The sequence below is a fragment of the Mustela lutreola genome, chromosome X, assembly GCF_030435805.1.
Source record: "Mustela lutreola isolate mMusLut2 chromosome X, mMusLut2.pri, whole genome shotgun sequence".
Lineage (NCBI taxonomy): Eukaryota > Metazoa > Chordata > Mammalia > Carnivora > Mustelidae > Mustela > Mustela lutreola.
The window spans coordinates 1,737,443-1,764,499 of record NC_081308.1 but is presented as its reverse complement, the minus strand read 5'-3'; the positions used below and the strand labels follow the sequence as shown (position 1 = coordinate 1,764,499).

The 27,057-nt window shown below is 49.7% G+C and overlaps 1 protein-coding gene across 2 annotated transcripts; it reads left to right on the top strand.

The window, feature by feature from the left end:
* The first annotated feature begins 57 nt into the window (after positions 1–57).
* On the top strand, positions 58–26,590 carry MXRA5 (matrix remodeling associated 5). 2 transcript variants are annotated; one of them, XM_059157710.1, is made up of 8 exons: positions 58–731; positions 1,779–1,953; positions 2,703–2,918; positions 8,547–8,676; positions 8,895–9,285; positions 11,612–16,564; positions 19,185–20,085; positions 23,540–26,590. In XM_059157710.1, the coding sequence occupies exons 3-8, from the start codon at positions 2,731–2,733 to the stop codon at positions 25,446–25,448; spliced, it is 8,472 nt and encodes a 2,823-aa protein (XP_059013693.1). In that variant the 5' UTR covers positions 58–731; positions 1,779–1,953; positions 2,703–2,730; the 3' UTR covers positions 25,449–26,590. The 2 variants fall into 2 exon arrangements, with proteins under 2 accessions (XP_059013693.1, XP_059013692.1); XM_059157709.1 differs by lacking the exon at positions 1,779–1,953 and having other exon boundaries at positions 59–731.
* The last annotated feature ends 467 nt before the right edge of the window (positions 26,591–27,057 follow it).

Below are 27,057 nucleotides of genomic sequence, written 5' to 3'. Positions count from 1 at the left end.
GCCCTGGCGGCTGCAGAGGGGCCGGCGTCCAGGAGCAACAGGAGAGGCGGGAGGGCGTGGCGGCGGGTCTCACGTTGCAGCCCGGCCTGCAGCGGGGGGCTGGGGGCTGCCGGCTCCCGCCTGCACACGGGTGCCGGGAAGCTGCCAGACAAAACGCCGTCGCGCCCGGAGGAGTGCAAACCCTGCTCCTTCTCGCTTCCCCGGGAGAAAGAAAGCCTCTTCCCAGCCCTGCTAGGAAGCGTGCTCCGGGCGCGGACCGTGTGCTGCAGCTCGCCGCGCGCTCCCCGCCTCTCCCCCTGCCCCTGGTCCCCGGGCTGCCTCCGGGACCAGGAACACTCTCCCCCCAAAGCCGTGCGCGCTGGGCCAAGGCCGCTCTTCCAGCCGGAGGAGGCGAGGCGTGCCCTCCCGGGCCGAGGCGCAATGAAGAGGCGCGAGGAGGGCTGAGCGCAGAGCGCGCGCGGCCAGGGTCCCTTGGCTCGGGCCCGCGCCCGGTCTCCCCGGGGTGGGGCAGGGCAGGGTGGGGGTGGGCCGAGGCGTGGACTCGGGGAAGCCTCTCGGCGACGCGAATAAAAGGGAGCCGGCTCGCCGCGCCGAGCTGGGAAGCCTCGCTGCCTCGCCCCCGGCCCGGGAAGGGCATGGCCCCGGCGGACCCCCGGAGGTGACTCGCGCGCCCCGGCCCCTCGGATGCTCAGGGCGTCCCGCTCCCGTGTGTTGCGGCTTCCAGAGGACAGGTGAGGACCAAGGGCAGCCTGGGCGCCCGGGGGGGATGGAGTTGGGGGTCGGCCTAGGCAGGGGCTGGGCAGCGGCGAGAAGGCGAAGAGACGCCTGGCACTGGCCCTGGCCCTGAAGCTGAGTGGCCAGTGCGGAGGCAGGAGAGAAGCCAAATCTTGCGGGTGGATTCCTTTCTCCCATACCCTTTCCCTCCCTGACCTGGCGACCTCGCTCCGACCCGGTTTCCAGGGAGGGGCCCGGGAGACCCCCAAGGGAAAGCGAGCCAGCCCTGCGTTGGAGGGGACAGCACAGCTGCGGGGCCTCCTCTGAGTTCCTCGGCGCCCGGCGCTGAAGTTCACCCCCTTCCTCCTCTTCCCCTTGCAAAGGAGGGGAGACCGTAAGCCCGCTAGGGGTTGAGCCGCACGGAAGCTGGAGAAGTCACCAACCGGGAGAGGTGGCTCCTGGTGTGCGGGTCCCAGCAGGGCCACCCGACCTGCGTTCGGGGAATGCCCATCTTTCCCTTGGAGCGGCGCTGGAACCCGGCCAGGGCGCATGGCCGTGGCGCCGGCTAACTCACTCCCGGCCCAAGCTCCCCGGGTTCCCCGCGGGCCCCCGCCGCCCCGCCGGCTCAGGGAGCCTCCTCCTGCGGCACCAGGCCTGGGCTTCCGTGGGGCGCGCGCTCTCGGTCTCCGGGGAGGACCTGGCAAGAGCGCAGGCCACCGGTGGGCGCAGCGCGTATTGTGGGCGCGGGCGGGGGAGCCCAGCGCCGAGGCGGCTACAGTCGGCTGGGCTGCAGGAACCCTCTCGCCCCCGAGCGCAGAGGTGGAGCCTGGATTTCCCTCTCGCGGGGCTGCCTGCACGGTCCGCTCAGAGAGAGGACGCACGCGGGCTTCAGCGCGTAGGTATTTCGTGGATGGAAAAGCTCCGGGCTTTGGCGACCCATAAGCCTGTGTGCGGGGATGACTTTGATACCAGCCCTTAGCACTGGCCCAGGGCAGCCGCGTTTCTGTGGCCCGCACTTTGCTTTCCACCGGCATTGCTATTTTTAAGGAAACTTCATTGAACAGATGACAAGCGTCTAAGGTGTCAAAGGGATGGCCAGTGCTTGAGAAAAAGAAAAAGCCGCGGGTATTCTAAACGAGACCGCTGAGGCCGCCTGTTCCTGGACATATCCGAGCGTTCCCATTTTTCTGTGTATGACTTCACGGATTGCTTTCCTTTGCCTGAACATAACGTCACCAGGTAGTGCCTCTCTTCGCCCTTTAATATCAGATTTTACAATGTGTGTCCCCGATGAACGACGGCGCTGTATCACTGCAAACCTGTAGTTCTTCCAAGAAAAATTAATAATAATAATAATAATAATAATAAGGATTAGGATAGTATAGAAACCCGCTTATAATGGAATGCATTCCCGGTTAGGGAATGCAAACTCTTGAAACACTTTCAGAAGATATAGTGAAAACTTTAACTCATATCTTTTAAAAAAAGGGAATACTGTTAATAATGACCCTCTTGAGAAGTTTTTTTTTTTTTTTTCAAATATATACACAATGTAACGGCTCGGAATTGACATTGGAGGTGGATACATAGTTATTTTAATTACCTTATTGTTATGGAAACCTAAATGTATCTCTCCTTCCCACATATATACACATGTATCCACTCATAGGTATATACGGGCCGATGTATATTTATTTTTGTGTGTGTGTGTGTGTGTCTATTCCATACCGTCGCTCATCGCAGACGGAGATCTCCAAATCCTAGTGTGAAAGTCTGCAGTTCGCAGTGGCATCCTATGTGATGATTAAAGTTAACGGGGAGAGGTGAGGAAAGGAATTTTCGTGGGTGGCTCGGATCGCTGGTGTCCCTAAAGGATACCACGGGGTGTCTTGGGAAGGTCCAAATCACAACGCACAGTTGCAACCACGTTTGCGGAGCCCAGGAGCTACCTGGCCATAATCGGGTTTCCTGGTGTGGTTCCCCGACAGGTGTCCAGGCACCACGCCCCGGGACAAGATGCCCGCGCAGGCGCATTGGCCAGCCCTCTCCGTGGTGCTGATCCTGCTCTGGGGGCGTCCTCGACCTACGCTGGCCTGTCCTCACTCGTGCACCTGCTACGTTCCGAGCGAGGTCCACTGCACGTTCCGCTCCCTGGCTTCTGTGCCCGCTGGGATTTCTAAACATGTGGAAAGAATCAATCTGGGGTTGGTACCACATTCTTAACAGTTTCGGCCTCTTTGCTTGCGTGGTGGGTTTTTTGTTTTGTTTTTGTTTTTCATACATGGATCTGCATGGATTTAAATACAAACGTATTTATTCCTTTCTGGGTCTCTCTATTGAGCATGTGTACCTCGAGATGGGCACAATTGGGAAGTGATGGGCCTTTGCTCTACTCCATGTAGTCCTTTGGCGGGTGGCGGGGGGCGATTCTCTCAATATATCCATCAGCTGCAACCACTCTCATAAGGCCTCATAACCAAGCATCCACAACTATAGGGTGTCCAAAGATTTTTCCTCGATAAGTAATTTTCCACATAGTAGCTATGAACAAATGCATCAGACACACATGGAAATATATAAGTAGGCTTACTGCAATAGACTTCAGAAGCTATTAAAATAATTTAAAAATAAATCGCACAGTTCTGATATTCTGTAAGTTATCTGGATGATGCAATCGGGACCTTGGGGGAAAGAGAGAGTTCCGGCAGATTTTGCCTCTTTAAAATACGAATATATTTTATTTTTTTTTATTTGATTTTATTTATTTATTTGACAGAGGTCACAAGTAGGCAGAGAGGCAGACAGAGAGAGAGGAGGAAGCAGGTTCCCTGCTGAGCAGAGAGCCCGATGCGAGGCTCGATCCCAGGACCCTGACATCATGACCTGAGCCGAAGGCAGAGGCTTAACCTGCTGAGCCACCCAGGTGCCCCTAAAATACGAATATATTTTAAAAGACATTTTTATGCAACATTTCAGGCAGAACTTGCATATTTTAAAATTCCATGTCATATGCAGAAATGATTTCTACACATCAGTATTAGCTGCGATGAATTAAAGGTACACACATGTAACTTTATCAACAACCATTAGGGCTTCCTCCACAAAATGCAGAAGCCATTTTCTACCCCCTGCAAAACAACAAAAATAATTTACAATTTGATGACTGGCTCCTGATGGGGAAATTGGGTGAAATGAAATGGCAAAACCTGAATCAATGAACAGATAATTGTATATATGCTTGGACATCTTGTAGCACAGAGTTTCAAAAAAACAAACAAACAAACAAACAAAACAAAAAAACTTCTTGAATTTTTAAAGGCCAGTAGCAGTAGAAGAAGAGAATGGGAATTAAGACAGTGAGATAAGAATTTCCCTAATTGAAAGGAGTAGATCATCACATAGTTTCCTCAATAAAATCTTCAGAGACCTTACGATTGGTTTATCTAAAAATCCAACCCACAGTAAGGATAGGGCAGTTGGGGAAGCAGTTCATCTTTGCCAGTAGAGGGGATATCGATCCTAAACCAGGTTCCCTTTACAGCCTTACACTTCTATGGGGGCACACGACTTGTGAAATGACAGAGAGAGGAAAGAAAAGGACCCAAGACCGATTTGAATCAGGGCAGGACGCAGCGTGCTACATTTGTAGAAAGGGAAATGAAATTCATGTGGCATTCCTCTTCTTTCTTGCACCGGCTGGTGTGCAACGTGGTTCTGTTTTGGGATTGTTGGTCTCGTGAACCACTGTCAGCATATTGTCCCATAGGACTGTGATTCGTCACTGTGTCCCACAAGCCTGACTTCTTAGCAGAGCACAGGGTTGAAGGAACAGTCCAACAGGCTTTCGTAAGGTCCCTAAGAAAGTGTGAGAATAGGGTTGGAGGAGAGAGGTTTCCCACTGTGTGTCCCTCCCAGAACACATGAATCTACCACCTGTTGTGTTTTGAGGGTCTAGAAGGGGGCAAGGGCGAAGACATCAGCATTTTCCCTGGGCTGTCATGTTGGGAACCGTGGTGGGAAAGATGCCACACATCTCCATAAGTTAACCACAAGGTTAAGGATGCGATGGCTTGATCCTAGCAACACCACTGGACCATGGCTTGTCAAGCCGTATATACTACCCTTACAATTTCTGAGATGTTTTCCCTCTACTCCTCTTTACGTGGAAACCTTTTGTACAGGAGAAACTTCATTTCTCAGTGAGAACCTAGTGTCCATGGGTTGCATTTGAACCAACTCTAAATGGTAAAGTCTACAAATTATGGTCTCCCCAAAAGCTTTGCCATGGGACCAGAACGCAGATATCAAGATGCTTTCTCTTCCTACTGATGGCGATAGTCCTTTGAGATGTTGTTGTGTGATATTAAAGCAAAAAGAAAACCAGTTAAGGAATACCCACGCTGTGCCCACATATATTACTTCCATCTGGCTTCATTGATAACAGGAACTCATATGGCACTTTTTCATTTTAATCAATACCATCACCCTTGTATTCAGGACTTTCTCTGATAATTAATCTCCAAGTGCATGAGGCTGTCATTGGGCATTTCATTGCTGAGGGTTGGGGAAGATGGGTGACTTCTACTACAGCTAGAACTCGGGGTCTGCTTTTCCTTCCAGCCATCTGGAAGGAGGAAGAAACACTTAAGGAATGAGGGATTATTGGCAAAGCACTAATGCAATCTTTCATTCCCACACAGATGTCTGGGTCCTTGGTCAGCATGGAAAGAGAGATCTGCTATTTACCATGTGGAAAGCCACAGAGCTTTTTCAAAAATGACTTTCCAAGTATTTTTAAGTGAACAACAACCAAAAAAAAAAAAAAAAAAAAAAAAGCATCCACTTAGTGTCATACTTCTAGACCTCTAAAGCTCTAAAGATTTCTGTCCCCCTTGATGAAAAGACTCATTCTAATGACCTCTTTCTGAATCTCCCAAATGCCCACATGGCCCTTTTAATTTTTTTTTTTAAATTTTAAAATTTGTTTTGTGATACACACCAGTATCGGTGAGGCAGTTTCCCTATTCACAGCTCTGGGACCAATGACAGGTGCATCTGCTGGTCTCTGATGTCTGTTAAAAACAAGCATCAAGAGGATACAGTAAGCCAGGGTTGCTGGTATGCCCCCCATCGTAGATAGGGGACGACGTATGGAGGTGTGAGGGTGTCCAAACAGGGCTGTTCCTCTGTCCTCAAACACAGTCCTGTCCTGCACCTTGGCAACCACCATTATACCCAACTCTCCAATTGGAAGTCAGAGTTTTGGGGGAACAAAGATGCAAAAGGACGCGAGTGAGCACAGAGCACTCTAGGACTTGTTAAGAAGCACCGAAAAACATCAACATCTTTCTCACTTGTTTGTGGAGACTTTGACTCTCACCTCCTCTGCCCCAAGACCTGCCTCCTCCTTCTGGTCTTTCTTCTTTTCTTACCTTTGGGGTCTTCCCGGGTGATCCTACTTATTCCCTCTACATACAGTAGAACATTGTTGTTTTCACACATACCTTCCTTTGTGTTGCACCTTTTCTTAAAACCTTCCAGTCATTTTCCACTGAAGTTGGAGCAAATGAAGAGCTCCCCTTCCCAATGCCTCCCAGCTCCTAGACTGCCCGGTGCCTCCCAAACCAACCTCTCTCACCTGATACTGTTTTCCCCCTTACTTATGGTTTCTCAGGCATCAAGAAATGGAAAGGGATTTCAATTCTGTCATTCATGCCCTGTTAGGTTCACCATCCCAGACAGATTTCACTGTGGAATCCTAAATAGTAAGTGACAGGGACATTACCTCCATTCATTGACTCTCCCATCTTGACCTAGACTCTGGTTTTTCAGCTTCAGTCTACTTGGTATTTGGAGCACTTTTTCCATTTTGCAGAGGGTAGTTTTGATGTGGGACTGTCCTGTTTTGCGTGATATTGAGTAGCATTCTTGATCTCTTCCCATTAGATGCCAATAGCAGCTTCCCAGGTGTGATTGCCAAAGATGATTCCAAATACGGCCAAATGTTCCCTGGGGGGCAAAACCACCTAGTTCAGACCACTAACATGGATGGATAGATAGATAAGTTGATGGCCAGGTAGATAGATAAATGATAGATGCACAGATAGATGGATGGATGGATGGATAGATAGATGATGGATGGATGAATGGATGGATGGGTGAATGGACAGTTGGATAGAGACCACTAACATAGATGGACAGATAGATACATAGATGGCCAAGTAGAGAGATAAATGATAGATGCACAGATGGATGGATAGATAAATGAGGGATGAATGGATGGGTGGATAGGTACACAGATAATGGATGGATTGATGGATAGATGGATGGTTGGATGGAAGGATGGATGATTGGATGGATGGTTGGATGGATGGATGGATGGATGGTTGGATGGATGGATGGATGGTTGGATGGATGATGGATGGATGGATCGTTGGATGGATGGATGGATGGATGGTTGGATGGATGATGGATGGATGGATGGTTGGATGGATGGATGGATGGTTGGATGGATGATGGATGGATGGGTGGTTGGATGGTTGGATGGATGGATGGATGTGTGGATGGGGGGGTGGATGGATGGATGGATGGTTGGATGGATGATGGATGGATGGATGGTTGGATGGATGGATGGATGGTTGGATGGATGATGGATGGATGGATGGTTGGATGGATGGATGGATAGATGGATGGATGGATGGATGGTTGGATGGATGATGGATGGATGGATGGTTGGATGGATGGATGGTTGGATGGATGGATGGATGGGTACACAGATGATGGATGGATGGATGGAGAGATAAGCTGATAGATGGATATATAGATAGATAAATCATACATGGATGGATGGATGGGTCAATCAATGGATGGATGGTTAGATAGATGATAGAGAGATGAACGGATTGATACATTGGTGGATGGAGGGATGGGGGTCTCAGTGGATGGATGGATAAATGGATAGTTAGATAGAGGATGGATAGATGGATAGTTAGATAGATGATACATGGATGGATAGGTCTGTTTCCTTCCATCCAGGGGACAGGGAGAGGTCACACAGAATGTCAGGATAGAGATGTGTTCTATTTCAGCAGAAGGAGTGGTACAAAGTAACTACCCTCCACTCCCCTCACAACCCCTTCTGCAGGTGTTGACGTTGGGAAGTCCCTTGTGTTACCAATAATGTAGCAATGAAGAGTTTTCAGATTGGTCAAGGAAACATTTTAACCCATGTGGATGCAAATACAAAACCCAAAACACACCAGAAAGTTGACAAATAATGTAGAGAATCCCTCAGAAATGGCCACTTGTGCTTGTGAAATACAGTGTTGGTGTGTTGGGTGGTCAGCTCTTTCATTTGGTCTTTTATAGCCTGGAATGGCTCCTTCTGTTGTTTTATGATACAAAGCTACTTCCCAAGCTACCTCTTTGCATTCATGCTAATTCTCTATATTCAACAAATGTGTCATTTCATTATTGCTGACACTTTCTAGTGCAAGTTTCCAAGGAAGAGCAATTTGGACCAACTTCCTTTAGAATCTGAATGCTACTTGTTTCCCTAAAATCGCCTCTAGCTCCATGAACATGTTCTTAGTCAAAATGCCCAGAAAATATTCCTTAATGGAATGAAGGTGAATAAAAGTGTCACTTCCCTTTTGATCCTGGCAACAGACATGGACACAGAGCAACAAACATACTTTGGGAAGGGCACTGGTAGATCTCATTTTAGCATTTTGCTAACTTGCTCCTGGGCAGGCTATAGAATCTTTCCCATATGGGATTTAAGCATTCACTGTTTCTTAATCCAATTACTATTATCATTTTTTTTCTTTTAGATTTAATAGTATACAAGCTTTGTCAGAAACCTCATTTGCGGGACTGACCAAGTTGGAGCTCCTCATGATTCACGGCAATGACATCCCGAGCATCCCCGATGGGGCTTTAAGAGACCTCAGTTCCCTCCAGGTAAACCCACATCTTTACGAGCACCAGTAATAGCAGACCATTAATGAAGAGTGGGTATGACCTAATGCTCCCTAACGATTAATAAAATTGCCATTTTTGGAAGAGCGTTAAAAACCAGCCTCATGTCATTATTCCCTGCCCTTAGTTCTGGTTTCTTTCTCTGCTTGTGGCTTTGTAAATTATAAACAGGATTTTCCACTCCACCCCTGTCTCTATAGGTTTTCAAGTTCAGCTACAATAAGCTGCGTGTGATCACAGGGCAGACCCTGCAGGGACTCTGGAGTTTAATGAGGCTGCACATCGACCACAACAAGATCGAATTTATCCACCCACAAGCTTTCAATGGCTTAACATCCCTGAGGCTGCTCCACTTAGAGGGAAACATGCTGCACCAGCTGCATCCCGGCACGTTCTCCACGTTGACGTTTCTGGATTATTTCAGACTCTCAACCGTAAGACACCTCTACCTCGCAGACAACATGATCAGGACTCTGCCCACAGGGATGCTGCAGAACATGCCACTCCTGGAGAATCTTTACTTGCATGGGAACCCGTGGTCATGCGACTGTGAGATGAAGTGGTTTCTGGAGTGGGACGCCAAATGGAAAGGTAAGAGAGGAGGGCAGAGCGAACGTGGCTCCCCACGGCACATTCCTGACCCTTCTGGAAATGTTCTGCTCTCTGGTGTTCTGACGTTGCTTTATCTTGTGAAGGGCACATCACCAAATCAGTATGGGGTGGGGGGGACATTTATGCAAAATGTACAACCTTGATGTTAAGACACTCCTGTTCTATAATAGATGTATCATCCCTCCACGAAATCTAAAGTCAAGATCATTTAATCAGTTATATACAGTTGACTATGATTGTCTTTGGTTGGATATCTGGAGTGCCATAAGCAGCTTTGGGTTCCAGCTAAATGGGGGTCTTTCTGTGCATCCCTGTCCTATGAGGAGGTGTTCAAGGAAGTTTGGAAGAGGGAAAGCCAGCAGTGGCTATGACGTTATTCTCTTAAGAATGGGGAGAGAGATGTTCTGCCTTGATCCAGACAAAAAAAAAAAAAACCTGGAGTGATGTGTAGATATTGCAAAATAATAGATTTTGATTCAAAATAAGGAAGATTTTATCTTTTTTTTTTTTTTTTTATCTTTCCTTTATCCCCTTCCTCAAGCCACAACTTGAAACCCATCCTTGACTCCATTGGGTTTACCATATCCCAGGTCTGTTGGCTCATGTCCATCCTCATGGTCCCCAACGTGGGTCCAGCTTCTTCCTTCTCTCTAGGAGGAGAGTCGGGGCTTCTGGGCAGGTCTTTGCAGCCTTGGTGACCCCTCCTTCCAACAACTCCACACAGAGCAGTGGTCAGAACACATTGTCACAGGGACCATGTGGTCTTGCCCTACTGCTACCTGAAAGTCCACTGGTTTCCCATTGATCCTGGGATGGAACGTACAATCCTACAATCCTGTAGGAGTTCCTACACAATTGTGCCCCCTCTTCTGCAACACGAGAGTCCTCCATTTAGTCACTCACTGGAGTCACACTGCAATCCTTACACCTAAGTTTGCTTCCTTACACGTTCCAAACTTATTTTGCACTCAGTGTCATTGGACCCACGAAGACCACACATCTGCTAGATGTTCCAGGGTCTGGCTTAGTTTCAGCACTCAGAGCTTTGTTAAAACATCACCTGTCTTGGGGCGCCTGGGTGGCCCAGTAGGTTAAGCATCTGACTTCAGCTCAGGTTACTATCGTGAGGTCCTGGGATGGAGTCCTATGTGGGGCTCTGTGTTCAGTGGGGAGTCTGCTTCTCCCTCTGTCCCTTTCCCAGCTCATGCTCTCTCTCTCTCAATTCCAGATAAATAAAATCTTAATTTTTTTTTAAATCACCACCTTTAAGAGGTCTTGCTGTCCTCAATTTCTACTTATTGTCTTGTCTTGTGCCCATCTAGGACCTTCCTACACACTCACCTTATGTCCTACTGTCATGTGCCTTCAAGTCATAGATGATGGCCCTTTGACTGGTTTATTCCCAGTGGGAATGAAAACAAGAGGACAGATATCAAGAGGACTGTAGTTTTCTCCTTTTCCTAATGCAAGAAAGTGTGGTTCCTATTTATTGGTATAGAAGGAGCATCTAGGTCTGGAGCAGGGAGAGAACATAATCTGGTCTTGCAAATGTTAGTCAGAGGAGACTTTGGGACTCTGCAATAGGCACATCAAGTAGAAAATTGGGCGTGGAGAAGCACATACGGCAGCCATCAATGGATCATGGCTGTTGACAGAAACCTACACGTGGGTTAGGCCATGGATGATGGGGTACAACAAGATCAAGCAGGGTCTAGACCAAGTCATGGAACACTGACTCACTAATGGGTCGGGGGACTGAGAAAGACAAAACAGTGAAAGAAACAGAGCAATGACCAGATTAGGAGAACATTCCGGAAGACTTCATGTTCAGGAAGCCAAGAGTAGAATGTGAATCCAAACTATAGATACTGCCTGAAATGCAAAGTTATAGCAACAGAAAAAGAATTATAAAAGGTACATACAACATGATTCATGGCAAAAGTGGGTCCTTTAACCCGGAACTATTTTCATTGGTTGAATTTATGTAGATTCTCTTGGACCTTTTGAGAAGGTAAATTGTATAATGTCTGTGAATAGAATTGCTTTAAAAAAAAAAAAAACACTTTAGAAAGAAGTATTCATTATCCATTGCCACGTATTTCTAAAAATGGTAGTTCCTTGCCACACTGTGTGCTAAAGGGATTTAAGGTCATTGGTGAAGTCACAGATGTAAGATATTAAATCCTGATGGCCATGCACTGAGGATGTAAAGACACACACAGAGACTTTGTCCTCTGGTTGTGTACAAGACATGCCGCTTTGGGGTTCATTAACTTATAGGATGTTTTTTGGTTATCTGTTTTAGGGACTCTGAAGTGTAAGAAGGACAAAGCCTACGAGGGTGGTCAGTTATGCGCCATGTGCTCCAGTCCCCCCACACTGCACCAACAAGAAATTCACAAGCTGAAGGATATTACTTGTCTGAAGCCTTCCATAGAGTCCCCTCTGCGACAGAACACGAGTAAGAACAGTGAGGAGGAGGAGGATCTCGAAGAGGATGGTGACAGCCAGCTTTCTCTGGAGGGGTTCCAATTCCCCCCATGGAACATCTCTTTGAACATGACCGATGAGCACGGGAACACAGTGAACTTGGTCTGCGACATCAAGAAGCCAATGGATCTGTACAAAATTCACTTGAACCAGACGGACCCTCAAGAGATTGACATAAATGCAACGGTTGCCTTGGACTTTGAGTGTCCAATGACTCGGGAAAACTATGAGAAGCTGTGGAAACTCATCGCCTATTACAGTGAGGTCCCTGTGAGGCTGAACCAAGAACTCATGCTCAGCAAAGACCCCAAGGTCACCTACCAGTACAGGCAAGATGTAGACGATGATGCCCTCTACTACACGGGCGTCAGAGCCCACATTGTCGCAGAACCGGAATGGGTCATGCAGCCGACCATAGATCTCCAGCTCAACCGACGTCAGAGTACGGCCAAAAAGGTGCTGCTGTCCTATTATTCCCACTATGCATTAACAATACCCACCAAAGAGGCAAGGCAGTCTCGGAGCAGAAGCTGGGTGATGATTGAGCCCAATAGAGCCGTGCAAAGAGCTCAGACTGTGTTGGAAGGGAGCCCATGCCAGCTTAGCTGCAACGTGAAGGCTTCTGAGAGTCCATCCATCTTCTGGGTCCTTCCAGATGGCTCGGTCCTCAAAGCACCCATGGAGGACGAAAATGGCAAGTTCTCCATCCTCACCAGTGGCTGGCTGAGGATCAAATCGACAGAGCAGTCAGACTCGGGTTTGTACCAGTGCATTGCTCAAGTGAGGGATGAAATGGACCGGATGGTGTACAGGGTCCTTGTCCAACCACCTGCCACACAGCCACCCAATGGTCATATGGTGACAATTCAGAAGAACCCAGGGGAGCCAGTGATGTTGCCTTGCAGCGCTCTGGCTATCCCTGAAGCCCAGCTCAGCTGGATTCTTCCAAACAAACGGATAATTAATACTTCGGCCAACAGCTCACATGCATACATGTTGGCAAATGGAACTCTTTCCATCCCAAAGGTCCAAGTCAGTGATGGCGGTTACTACAGATGTGTGGCTGTCAACCAGCAAGGGGCAGATCATTTTACCGTGGGAGTCACGGTGAACAAGAAAGGATCTGCCAGGTCATCCAAAAAGGGCAGACACCCAGGTGGGAAGACTCTTTCCAGAGTGCTAGGAGATGTTGTGGAGGACGAAGGGGGTTCAGGCATAGGAGATGAGGAGAACACTTCAAGGAGAGGTCTACACACAAAGGACCAAGAGGTACTCATCAAAACAAAAGATGATGCCACCACCGGAGGTAAAAAACCCAAAAAAGGGCGAAGAAAACTCAAACCCTGGAAGAATTCTGTAAAAGAACCTGAGACGAACATCGCAGAGGGTCGCAGAGTGTTTGAGTCCAGGCGAAGAATAAACATGGCAAACAAACAGATTAATCCAGAGCACTGGGCAGATATTTTAGCCAGAGTACGTGGGAAAAATCTCCCAAAGGGAACTGAAATACCCCAGGTCATTCAAACCACCACTCCTCCATCCGTGAGTCCAGAAGTGACACCCCTTCTGCCTGCTGTTCCTCCTCCCTCGGTATCTCCTGCATGGACCACAAGCAGTACCGAAGAAACCTCAGCAGATGCATCTCTGTTTGGTGAGGAGGATGAGGTTTCCAGTACTGTGTCCTCAACCAAGATGGGACTGGAAAGTGGACAGGATGGAGGAATTCTTTCTGATCCCAAAGTGACAAGCACACATCTGGAAGAATTCATTGACCATGACTTTTCTAACAGTGAGGATACAGCTCCTGCTGAAGTTGACCCAAAGTGGGCTACAGCCAGCATGCCTCATGCGTCTTCTCCTACTCTGCAAACCCTAGACCTGGTCTCTGAGGAGTCCACTGGTGAAAATACAGCCACAAAGAGCTGGCCTCCAGTAGATGCTGGATCCATTCCAGAGCCTACTTCAAATGATTATGAGTCTCCGTTGGATGCCGTCTCTTTGGCTGAGTCCGAGACTATACCATATATGCCCCCAGATTTGGAGACTAACCCACAACCAGATGCAGAGAACTTGGAAGAGCTGACCTCCGCTCCTTTTCTGCCCAACACCGTTTTATGGGTTGATGACTCCAGGACATCGGAACCCATAGGAGGGCTCACATTGGGGGAGCCAGATGCTCTATCACAAGGACATCCACAGGGAGAAACAGATGACAGACACCTTGTGAAAGGTGCTTTGAGCACTCAAGGCAGCCTGGTGATTGAAAAGGGCACAGAGGACAATTTCAAGGCCCTACAGGAAGGAGATATGCCAGAGAAAGACCCCACAAACTCCCAAACTCCTGAGAGTATGGGAAAGCATGTCGGATCTACCACTCTTCTTGACTCGGCCCTGGGAGTGAATGGTGTCACTCCCTTTACACATCCCAGCGAAACCACACTCCGCCCTCTCTTTGACAAAGTCACCACCATGGTAGCAGCAGTGATGCCAACCGAGAAGGCCACTTCACCTCTGGAGCTGACCACTCAGCCTTCTCGAAAGAGACCCAATGGGAGGAGGAGATTTCGCCCCCACAGATTCCGACACCGCCATAAACAAACTGTACCCACGACTTTCGCCCCAATGGAGGCGTTTTCTACTCGACCTACTCAAGCACCCAAAGGAAAGGCTCCAGACCACGTGTGGAGTACGCCGGGAGCAAAATCTTGGGTTGACAGCACCGTTGGTATCCCCAAGCAGTTGGAGATGGAGAAGCAGGCAGAACCCATATCCAAGGGGACCCCACGAAGGAAACACGGGAAGAGACCAAATAAACATCGATATTTCACTTCTACGGTGAGCTCTCCAGCCTCTGCAACCACGCCCAGCCCTTCTCTGGAAAACAAACATAAAAATGTCATTGCCCCTGGTTTGGAAACTGTACTCTCATCGACAACCATTTCCCTGACAACTGGGGACCCTCACGGGAGAGCTGCTGTGACCACTACCACAAAAAGTCACTTACCATCCAATAAATTCCAAGAGATGATTCCAGTCACCCCTAAGCCTGAATGGGATGGAGAAGAAATGAAGAATTATGGTGTCACAAACATCGAGGACTATAAAACCCACAGCTCAGTCCCTGACTCCTCCTTCACTAATGCGACATCACCTCCTGGCTCAGAGGTCTCCACTGTGGGAGAATTTCAGGAGGAATCAGCTCCCTCTGGCTTTCCAGGAACGTCACACTGGAATACCCCAAGTGTACACCAGCCTTGGAGGCTGCAGACAGACAAACCTCTTGCCAGCTCCATGGAAACCTTTACAGACTCACCTTTTCTTAAACAGGTGGAGGACCTGGGTGTTCCTTCTGAGTTTCCACCATCCGTTGCAGCCTCTACACTCTTTCAACCAGAAAAAGAGGTTGTTTCAACCACTGTCTCAAGCATAAAAGTAGAACCATCTTCAAGTAAGGCAGAAACCACCATCCGTGCTCAAGATCATCACGAAAGCACTCCAGTTGAAATTAGACCTCGGCATCACACCCTAACTCCTGTTCAAATGGAGAAGACAGAATCCCCACCCCAGGCCACCACTCTTGTGTCTTTGGTACAGACCTTCACGAAGCCCACACCTCTTCCTTCAAAGACACCTCCAACATCAACAGATTCGAAGGAAAATGTTTTCTTGAATTACGTGGGGATCCCAGAAGCCAAAGCACCACCCGTGAATAATGAGGGAACTCAACATATATGGACACCAAATGAATTATCTACCCCTTCTTCCAACCAGGATAAATTTAACCCAGCTCCAAAGCAGCCGTTGGAAAAGGAAGCCTTGGATGGAAAGACCCCTAACAGTCTTCCACATGGCCACGATGGTAACCACCAGAATGGGAGAGTCCAAATGTTCCCCCAGCCAGCCAGAATTCCTGCCAAACCGATCCTGCCTAGGGGGACAGTGAGACCACCACATACGGCTACAGAAGGCTCCTTTAGATTCTTTGTAACTTTCCAGCCTCCCCATCACTTGACCAACAAACCAGGAATAACGTCGTATCCTTCAAGGGTTTTGCCAGAGAACAAGCAGTTGACGACGCCGAGATTACCAAATACGACAACTCCTTTTGTTCCAGTGCATAAGCCCAAACCTGGCATCCCCACTAAGTTGACTGACCCAGGGATGGGCCATTTCAACAGCAACTCCAAAGTGTTTGGGAACAACAACATCCCAGATCTCAGAGACCCTGTTGGTAAGCTTCCAAGTTCAAGAGTTCCCCATCATCCCAATGGAAGATTCCCTTTCTTTTTCAATAAGACTCTGTCTTTCCCGCAGTTGGGAGTTACTCTGAAGCCCCAGACGCCTACCTCTCCCACCCCTGTGATAAGAGAGAGAAAAGTCAACCCAGGTCCCTACAATAGGATACATTCTCAGAGCGTCATTCACGTGGACTTTGGTCCCCCGGCACCTCCATTATCGCACGTGCCCCAGGCCACGGGGCCACCCTCCACAAACTTACAGAACATCCCTGTGGTCTACTCCACCCGGAGCTCCATCCTCTTCATGGCGTCTTCTGGCCAGCCTTCCAGAAGCTTCCATCAGAGCAGCTCAAAGCTCTTCTCTGCTGCAGGGCCCCCTGCATCCAACTTTTGGACGGTTGGGGAAAAGCCCCAAATCCTCACCAAATCCCCTCAGACCGTGTCTGTCACTGCGGAGACAGATGCTGTGTTCCCATGTGAGGCCACGGGGAAACCCACACCTTTCATTACGTGGACAAAGGTTTCTACAGGTAAGGCATTTACATGTCTGCATTTTAACTGGAACTCATGTAGAAGGAGGTTCCTAGGCAAAACTATAGGGTTTGGGCAAAGGACAGATGGATGGGATTGAAGGAGACATTTGAACCTAGATACAAGGATATGACTTTAAGGCGATAGGAAGTAAGGACCGAGAGCTCTTCCTTCAGCTCTAAAGTATATGCTATTTTAATGGGACTATGGAGACATGTCATAGGTTCTTTGGGTAGGGAATGACGTAGGCTCAGAAACGCTTCATGATGCAGCCACTTGCCTTTTCCCAGCGAAGCCTAGCACAAAAGTTTTCCACCACCCCAGTGGGGTACCATGAGGGTAAGGAGGAGTGAGCAGATCCCCCTTCCCCTTCCACTGGCACCAGAGATGAAGCAGCCTATTCTGGGCTCATCAGACATCACTTTGATTTGAACTTAGGGATATGCTCCCGTTAATTTGCTTCAGCTGCCCTACGAAGCATTGCAGCCTGGAGCCTGGAAGTGTGAGATCCAGGTGGGGCTGAGGTTGGGAGTCTGAGATCCAGGCGGGGCCAAGGCTGGTTCCTCCTGAGGCCTCTCTCCTTGGCTTGTAGACCCCATCTTCTCCCCCTTGTCCTTTTATAGTTGTCCCTCTGTGCAGTCTGGGTCCTCACTCCTTGTTCCTATATGGACACAAGTCATCTTGGATTACAGTGCACCTTGGTGACCTCATTTTAATGTCCTTATCACTTGAAAGACCCCATCTTCAAACAGTCATATTCTGAGATCCTAGGGGATAGGACGTCAGAGTATGAATTTTGGCAGGACACCATTCAACCCATACCAATGACCTCTACTTGGAATTCTGGGATGTCCAAAGAGCACTTGGCTTTGTAAAAATGACCATCTCTCTGGAAGGTCAAAACAACTGCCTGGTGACAGTGGAAAGTACCATCTGAGAAGCCACGGCCTCTGTGAAAATCCTATCTTGTCCCTCTTCCTTTTCTTTTGTGCACCATGAACACGGCCATATCCTTGAGGCCTGGATTCTGATCAGAGGGTTTTTTGGGTTTTTTTCCTCCCTTCTTCTTCTCCATTTTGGTGTTACAGGGATGATTTATGTTCATAGCACTTGAGGGACCTGTGCATTCTTTGCTTAGGCTTATCTCACCCCCGTTGGAAATGTTCCAAAGTTCAGCAGAGGCTCTGGGTCACGGGGAATTATGAACGTCTTTGATCAGCTCGACATTGATGTCATACGTTTTCATAATGATTTAATAAGGAATGTTGCTCGAAGGGTGAGTGGGGAACACCATGGGGTTTTCATGCTAAAAGGATGGTGCCTTTGTTTTCCTACTGGGCAATCCCGTTTGTATTAATCTGTAGGGTTTTCTCGATCTTGTGTGATACCAGAGCATCGGGGACCATGCCCCTTCACGAGACATACACATGTATATGCCTCACCACGAGTCAGCTTCTCCTGCCGGCTGCAGCCGAGGGAGCTGGCCAGAGCTCACGCGATGGCTGGCGGTGCAGGCAGGACCCCGGAACCCAGCTGCGTGGGAGATGAACAGAATGCTGTAGCTCAGGGCTTTCCAGTTTTTAAATCTGGGACTTGTTATTCTTCAGAAAGGTTGGGCCAGCCCATCAGGAAATGCCTGCCACAGAAGACCGTTTATTATTCCGTCTCCGCGAGGAGGGGACCACACAGGGGAGGACGGGGGTCTGTCGGCAGGCAGAGGGAGAGGCGGAAACGAGCACAGGAACCTTTTTTGTGGTTTCTGCGAGAAGAAACAGGCGAGGCAGGGCGAGCAGACTTAGCACCGGCTGGCTGGAATGATTTCAGTGGCCTCTGGAGCGCAAGCAATCCCCTATTTCCCTAGGACCTGCCCTGGGTGGATGAAGGCAGGTGCATGGTGGCCTGGGCATGCGGGAGAGCCCCATAGACAAGGCACTGGGGGTGTAGACTCTGTGTTGTTTGGTTTGCATATAGAAGGTGAATGGCTTGCTGAGTATAGGAATTGCCTAGCTCTCGAAGGAGCCATGCTCCCACCAAGGTCAGCCTGACCCAGATGTCCAAGCATCAGGAACTCTTGGATAGCACAGATCTTCTCTCTGGCAGAGCCCCCAAGGAGATGTGTCATACAACACAAGGAGGACCGGGGCGGGGGAGAGAGAGGAGCCCAGGCCCCGGACTGCAGAAGCTGGCGTCCAACGCAGCCACAATGGGCAGTGACGGACCTGTTCGTGCTGGCTCGTGCTGGACTCCAGAGCCTGGCCGGGGAGTGGTGGGAGGTGGCTGCAGGCCTGGGGAGCTCAGGAGGTCAACACTCGTCCCAGGGAAGCAAGCCTGCATCTCTAGGACCTGAAGGAGGTCCCCTGCAGAAGGCCTGGGCCTCACGGCAGCTTCTGGAACACTCTGCAAAACCCACGCCAGCTGCCTTGTGCTTGAAGGGCGTGAGAGCCGAAAATATTGCAGGGGAATGTTCTGTCTTCTCCACGTTGGAGGTGGGGCTGGTCTCTGCTGTTGCTGTTGGGGACGTAAAGGGGAGAATTCGGCTTCCTTCCAACAGTCCCTCTTGGTTTTTCCTGAAAGGCGTAGGTCTACGCAGAACCTGACTCCGCCTGTTCTGTCTTTCAGGCGCTCTCATGACCCCCAACACCAGAGTGCAGCGCTTCGAGGTCCTGAAGAACGGGACCCTTCTCATCCGGAAGGTGCAAGTGCAGGACCGAGGCCAGTACCTGTGCACCGCCAAAAACCTGCACGGGGTAGACAGGATGGCCGTCCTGCTGACCGTCACTGTGCAGCAGCCCCAGATCCTCGCGTCCCACTACCAGGACGTCACCGTGTACCTGGGAGACACTATCGCCATGGAGTGTCTGGCCAAGGGAACCCCAGCTCCCCAAATCTCCTGGATTTTCCCGGACAGGAGGGTGTGGCAGACCGTGTCCCGCGTGGAGGGCAGAATCACGCTGCACGAAAACCGGACCCTGTCCATCAAAGAGGCCTCTTTCTCAGACAGGGGAGTGTACCAGTGCGTGGCCAGCAACGCGGCGGGCGCGGACAGCCTGGCCATCCGCCTCCACGTGGCGGCCCTGCCGCCGGTCATCCACCAGGAGAAGCTGGAGAACATCTCGCTGCCCCCGGGGCTCAACATCCACATCCACTGTACGGCCAAGGCCGCGCCCCTGCCCAGCGTGCGCTGGGTGCTGTGGGATGGAACCCAGATCCGCCCGTCGCAGTTCATCAACGGGAACCTGTTCGTCTTCCCCAACGGCACGCTCTACATCCGCAACCTGGCGCCCAAGGACAGCGGCCGCTACGAGTGCGTGGCCGCCAACCTGGTGGGCTCCGCGCGCAGGACCGTACAGCTGACCGTGCAGCGCGCGGCGGCCAACGCGCGCATCACCGGCACCTCCCCGCAGAGGACCGACGTGCGCTACGGCGGGACCCTCCGCCTGGACTGCAGCGCCTCGGGGGACCCCTGGCCACGCATTCTCTGGCGACTGCCGTCCAAGCGAATGATAGACTCGCTCTTCAGGTAGGTGCCCGCTCCGGGCTTTCCATCGGCCACTGCTCTCCTGCACCTGCTTCTCCTTTGGGTGCGGGGGGCCGCGTCCTAAAATGTGCCTGGGGCCATCCTGGGAACCCTCTCCACGGGGCGGGTCAGAGAAGGGAATATGCGTTCAAGACAAGGACGCACAGAACTGATTCCCCGTGTGTGCCACGCTGGAGAGGGGCACATTCCTCCGGAGATCTTGTCTTTATAAACTGGGGACAAACACTGGGACTTTGACCTTCTCTTTTTCCCACCCCGCAGGGTGGGGGAAACAATGAACCAATAACTTTTGTTTTACTGAGTATATTTTAATCGTGTGTTAAGAGATCATGGTAGCTACAACATTTGGGTTGCCTTCTCTGTCTTGCATGATTTCAACCAAACAGAGAGGCCGCTGCACATCTTGTCGTAAAAGGACTTTAGCTTAAGAATGAAACAGTGTTGAACACAAAAAGGTTAAAGGCATGACTAGGACACCGGCTGGGCACATCCAGTTCTAACACTTTATTTTGGCTGCAAAGAAAGTCAGATTCTCATCCAGTGCTTTCCATTTCCCACATGTATGGACCTAGCGCACTAGTTCTCACCGCCACCCCCCGGGGGCGATTTCGGCCTGAGGAAACCTTGGACGGTGTTTGGAGACATTTTTGATTGACATAACTCAGGGAATGAGGGAGTGCCACTGGTATGTGGTGGGCAGAGACCAGAGATGCTATTTAGAGCCCTTCTGTGCCCAGGATGCCCTACACCAGAGAGTCATTCAGCCCCAAATGTTGGTAGTGCCCAGGCTGAGACCCTCTGACCTAGCAGGAAAGACAACTGACCTATCATCTATACATCTGTCTATCCATATATCCATCCATCCATCCATCCGTCCAACCATCCATCCATCCATCTATCCATCCATCTATCCATCCATCCATCCACACATCCATCCATCCATCCATCCATCCAACCATCCATCCATCCATCTATCCATCCATCCATCCAATCTATCTATCCATCCATCCATCCATTTTATCTATCTGTCATCTATCTACCCATCCATAGGTCCATCTAACCATCCATCCTATCTGTCTATCATCTATCTATGTCTATCTATCCATTCATCAGCTACGTATCTATATCTAGATATATATCCATCTATACATCCATCTAACCATCCGTCTTATCTATGTATGTATGTATCCATCTATCTATTGAGACATCCATCTATCCATCATCTATCTATCCATCTATCTATCTATCGCAGGGGTTTTTAGCTAGACAGATACACCACCAGGGAACACCTGTCAGTGACTGGGGACATTGTTGGTGGTTACACTAGAGTGGAGTCTGCCACGGGCATCTGGTAGGTGGAGACCAGGACAGCTTCTCAGCACCCTATGGAACTCAAGATGCCCTACCCCAGAAAGTCATCCAGCCTCAGATGTCAGCAGTGCTCAGGCTGAGAAACCATAGGCTAGGTCCAAAAGAGCCAACATCTCTCCATGACCCGTCTCAAGGTATGGGGCACAGAGACATTGGTTGGCAAAATGGAATCACGGAAGCATTAGCAGTGCCATGGTGGAGAAGCCCTGGCTTACGCTGTGTCTTCAGCATCCACGGCTCAGCTGCTCAGGCAGGAATGCATGCGGACATCAGTCCCACCCAGGAGACAATGAGGGAAGCCAGCACTCAGGGGCTCTGAGCAGCAGCACCCGGCCTCCCCCGTCTCTTCCGAATGCAGGAACAAGGCAAACGTGCCTTCTCGCAGCCCGAGTGGTAACGTTAGACAGTTGGGTGGTGCCTGGTGAACCTCGCAGGCTCCGTCCAGAATACCACGTACGCAGTTTTCCCTGGACCATCTCCCAGCTCAGCAGATGTCCTGCCATGTGCGGGAGAACTGTTTTCAGCTCTTCTTGGCACGGCTCAGGCAGTGTTGAATGAACGGCAGCAAAAGAATGTGATCTCATTACGAATGCGAGCCTTTCGGCTAGTAACTCCCCATAAGTCATAAATCGCTGTCTCTGCTGCTTCGTTATTAATAAATTTTGACTAATGACATTCTTAGGAACGTGTGATTAAACCACGCATGTGGGTTTTGTAAAAGGGTGGGCTCTATGCCGTGCCTACACATCGGGACTCTTTAAAAATACAGATTTTTGGATCTTTTCTTGAAGGCCGATCCCTAGGGTTGGGTAGGCACGTCTGCCATGCTGGGTCACTCCACGGACAGTGACTACAGCCCAGGCTGGAATCACCACTCTGAAGTTTCAAAACGCTGGCAGACATGAACTACTGAACACAGTTTTGGATCCTAAATGCTAAGACACATTGAAATATCTGTGTCTGCTCCTCTCCTACTGATTCATGCGGACCTGGTTTGCACTGTCAACCAACAAAACAGTTTATGTGGTCATTGTTCGTAGTTGTTTGTGTTTTAGGTACAGTAATCAGGTCGGTTCTACCATAGGCCGACTTCTTCTTCTCTTCTCCTCCTCCACCTCCTCTTCCTCCTTTTTCTTCTGCAGCTCTTCAACGCAGTTCCACCCATGCTGTTCCAATAATGCAATGTTTAGGAACTCTTTGTGGATTTAAATTCCACCGCCTCCTTCCCCAATATCACCGTCATAAATGATGGGTCATTCCGATTTTTCAATCAGGACCCGTACAAAGGAAGAACCTCCCAAGTCTTTCCACCTCTTATTCAAAACATGAATTCTGACACTCAAGGGCACCCCAACTTTTAGAAAAAGGTCATATGCATAACGAAGACCTTCCTATCATTCTCCCCATGATTGGCTCCTTTGAACTGAAAATCTTTTAATTTTCAGTTAACCCAGAGGTGCACAGTCATCTTTTCATGTGGGGGAATGCAACGGCACTGGGGGTGCTAGCTGGTGAATGTCTTCCAGCTTTAGGTACAAGTTCTAGGGAAGAACACATCCCACTGATCTTGTCATGTTCTCAAGAACCCAATGTTAGTATTAAAACTCTGGAAATAACTCCAATCACATGATGCATACAGTAGCCACTTGGCAGTCTCTTGCCTCATAATGGGAGATGACATAATACAAGATGGCCAACGGTGAACATTGCGTCTGAACCGTTTCATTCAGGGAGAAGTGCATTTCTTTATTGGGTTCACTCAGATTCATTCTCCCCATGGCTGTCGCATTTTGCCTGATTTTATCATTACTACAAGCTGTGCCCTGACCGCCACGCAAATATGCGACGGATGTACACCCACACTAACAGGGTAGAAGTCTTTGACTGCATTTCACATCCTGGAATCAGTGTCCAGGTCAGGCTGCAGAACCGATGTGACATTTTGCAGTAGCAACCATGTATCCAGATAGCTTCTGAGAACCATATTTTTTCGTCTCATTCCAGTGACCAAAAGCCAGAATAGAATGTACAAGAGACTAACATTCTCTTTTTCTTTTCTGGTCAGCTTTGACACCAGAATCAAGGTGTTCGCCAACGGGACCCTGGTGGTGAAATCCGTCACGGACAAAGATGCGGGAGACTACCTGTGCGTTGCCAGGAATAAGGTCGGAGATGACTTTGTCGTGCTCAAGGTGAACGTGGTCATGAAACCAGCCAAGATTGAGCACAAGGAGGAGAATGACCACAAGGTCTTTTACGGGGGTGACCTGAAAGTGGACTGTGTGGCCACTGGGCTGCCCAACCCCGAGATCTCCTGGAGCCTCCCGGATGGCAGCCTGGTCAACTCCTTTATGCAGTCTGATGACGGCGGTGGCCGTACCAAGCGTTACGTGGTTTTTAACAACGGGACCCTCTACTTCAATGAGGTGGGCATGCGGGAGGAAGGGGATTACACCTGCTTTGCCGAAAACCAGGTTGGTAAGGATGAGATGAGGGTGCGGGTCAAGGTGGTGACCGAGCCCGCCGCCATCCGGAACAAGACATACTCCGTGGTCCAGGTCCCCTACGGTGATGTGGTCACGGTCGCCTGTGAAGCCAAAGGGGAGCCCACGCCCAGGGTGACGTGGCTTTCTCCAACCAACAGGCTGATTCCCGCCTCCTCTGATAAGTATCAGATTTATCAGGATGGCACTCTCCTCATTCAGAAAGCCCAGCGCTCAGACAGCGGCAATTACACCTGTGTGGTCAGAAACAGCGCCGGGGAGGACAGGAAAACCGTCTGGATTCACGTCAACGTCCAGTCGCCCACCATCAATGGACACCCCAACGCCATCACCACCGTGCGGGAGATCGCTGCTGGCGGGAGCCGCAAACTCATTGACTGCCAGGCAGAAGGCATCCCCACCCCAAGAGTCTTGTGGGCCTTTCCCGAGGGCGTGGTTCTGCCAGCCCCGTACTATGGGAACCGGATCACCATCCATCGCAATGGCACGTTGGACATCAGGAGTCTCAGGAAGAGCGACTCTGTGCAACTGGCATGCATCGGCCGCAATGAGGGTGGGGAAGCCAGGCTGATTGTGCAGCTCACGGTCTTGGAGCCAGTGGAGAAGCCCATCTTCCACGACCCAGTCAGTGAGAAGATCACCGCCATGGCCGGCCACACCATCAGTCTCAACTGCTCGGCCGCAGGGACCCCAACGCCCACCCTGCTGTGGGTCCTTCCCAACGGGACGGAGCTCCAGAGCGGCCAACAGCTACAGAGGTTCTACCATAAGGGTGATGGCATGTTGCACATCAGTGGCCTCTCCTCTATGGATGCCGGGGCTTACCGCTGTGTGGCCCGGAACTCCGCCGGCTACACGGAGAGGCTGGTGTCTCTGAAGGTGGGCATGAAACCCGAGGTCAGCAACCAGTACCACAATCTGGTGAGCATCATCAACGGGGAAACCCTGCAGCTGTCCTGCGTCCCTCCAAGGGGCCGGCCGGCTCGTTTCTCTTGGACGCTTCCCAACACCATGCTCTTAGAGGGCCCCCAAACACGGGGACGCTTTTCCCTCTGGGAAAATGGTACCCTCACGGTCCGTGATGCCTCCGTGTTTGACAGGGGGACCTACATGTGCAAGGTGGACACTGAGTATGGCCCCTCTGTCATGAACTTTCCAGTTATTGTGATAGCATATCCTCCCCGGATCACCAGCGAGCCAACACCCGTTATCTACACACGGCCTGGCAACACCGTCAAGATGAACTGCATGGCCATGGGGATTCCCAAAGCCGAGATCACCTGGGACCTGCCAGACAAATCACACCTGACTGCCGGGGCACAGGCCCGTCTCTATGGGAACAGATTCCTTCACCCCCAAGGCTCCTTGACCATCCAGCAGGCCACGCACAGAGATGCAGGCTTCTACAAGTGCACTGCAAAGAACATCCTAGGCACTGACTCAAAGACTACTTATATCCACGTCTACTGAAATGCCTCCTCCCAGGACACGGACTCCATCGCCATTGCTTGGGAAGTTAGAACAAAGCATCATTTGTAAGAAAGCCACCACGTCCTGTTGGTCAGAACTCTTAACTGATCTGTCATGGTGCACGGGGGCCCCTGGCTGGGTTTCAGGGTTTCTGGGTTTCAGCTGGGTTTCATATTGACTTTGACCTCTGCTTGCCAGCAAAAGGAAGCAATGCAGACATGGGAAGGATGGTTTAGCCTCTCCGGGGACTTTCATTCAGGTTTACAGCAGGATGCCTACCCCCGTCTGGCGTTTCGTAGGAGCTGGGCTCATCCTGAAGACACCATATGGGCGTGTGTAGCTGACCGAAGGAGCACTCACTGCACATAAACCATAGAGATGACCGGTGCCTTGCTGCCTTGTTGAAGATGCGTCCCCTAGCTAACCTGTTGCAGTCTTAACATGATAGAATGTTCTAGAATGACTACCCATCTTTCACTTACTTCCTGTTCCTTTAGAACTCCAGCTTGCCCTCTGAGGGCTTAGAACCGCAGGGACTGATGTTTTTGTAACATACGACTTCCATACAATACAGCTACCATTTTATACGGAACTCATTTTTTTTTTAAATATATAATGGAACTCACTCTCCCTGGAACTCACTTTTTATATAATGTCTTACATAAAGACATTTTATATTTTCTTTCTAATCAGACGATGAGGCTAGAAAGAAAGCAATGCTTTCTGTCTCATTAAAAATAATAAATTATTGGTCTTTACAAGACTTGGATACACGAGAGCAGGCATGGAAATATAATTGTAAAAGCAAATCCCCTATACTGCCTTGAGCAAATTCAGTAACTGCTATTTTACTACCTTCCCCAGCAGCCCTATGGTTTTGGAGGCTGGGATGCTGGATTTCCTTGTTTGTGGTTTTATCTTGAGAGCTGAAGTTGGGGGAGAGGGCAAGAGAGAGCTAAGCCGTGACCCTACATGGTGAATCCAAAGCCTCCTGGAAAAGTCCGGAACTATCTCCCCCATCCAGCCCCCTATCAATGTGTGCTCCTGGAAACTAGGACACATGTTATCCCCATGACTGCTTTACTGTATTTTTAAGGTCAATAAAATGTACATTTGATAATAAAATAATATTTTCCAAGTAACTGGTCAATGATAATAGTCCTATTTTCCAGGGCAAGAGCATTTTGAGTGATTTTGCAGGTAAAGCGCAATTCTTGAAAAACTGCTTTTTCCCCCACCACATTAGAATTATTCTGTTCTCTGCAAGGGTGTAGCAGGCAAGGAAACAGAGGCAAAGGCAGTGGCTCCAAAGATGTATTTGATAGGAATATACGGTGGTATCTTTTGGTCCTGGAGCGTGACAGGTCCAATATGGAGCAAGACCGTCTGGGGTTGGAGATGGGAACGTGGTTCCTTAGCAATCGCTCATGAAATTTTCTTTAGGAAAGCCACATCTGGGGGATATATACTAGCCTTCCTGAAACATGCAAAAATGGTCATTCCCCAAAGAAGAAAGACAAAAATCAAGAGAAAGCTTTGGGAAATACATGAAGGGTAGCATTAACAGAAGAACAGTGCTGTCCACCTTTGATGAATGGCAGTCACTGAA

Excerpts from the sequence above, each read along its gene's own strand:
- MXRA5 (XM_059157709.1), top strand. The coding sequence starts at position 685 with ATGCTCAGGGCGTCCCGCTCCCGTGTGTTGCGGCTTCCAGAGGACAG. Across the intron at positions 732-2,702 it reads TTGCGGCTTCCAGAGGACAG|GTGTCCAGGCACCACGCCCC; the intron begins GTGAGGACCAAG and ends GTTCCCCGACAG. Across the intron at positions 16,565-19,184 it reads GTGGACAAAGGTTTCTACAG|GCGCTCTCATGACCCCCAAC; the intron begins GTAAGGCATTTA and ends TCTGTCTTTCAG.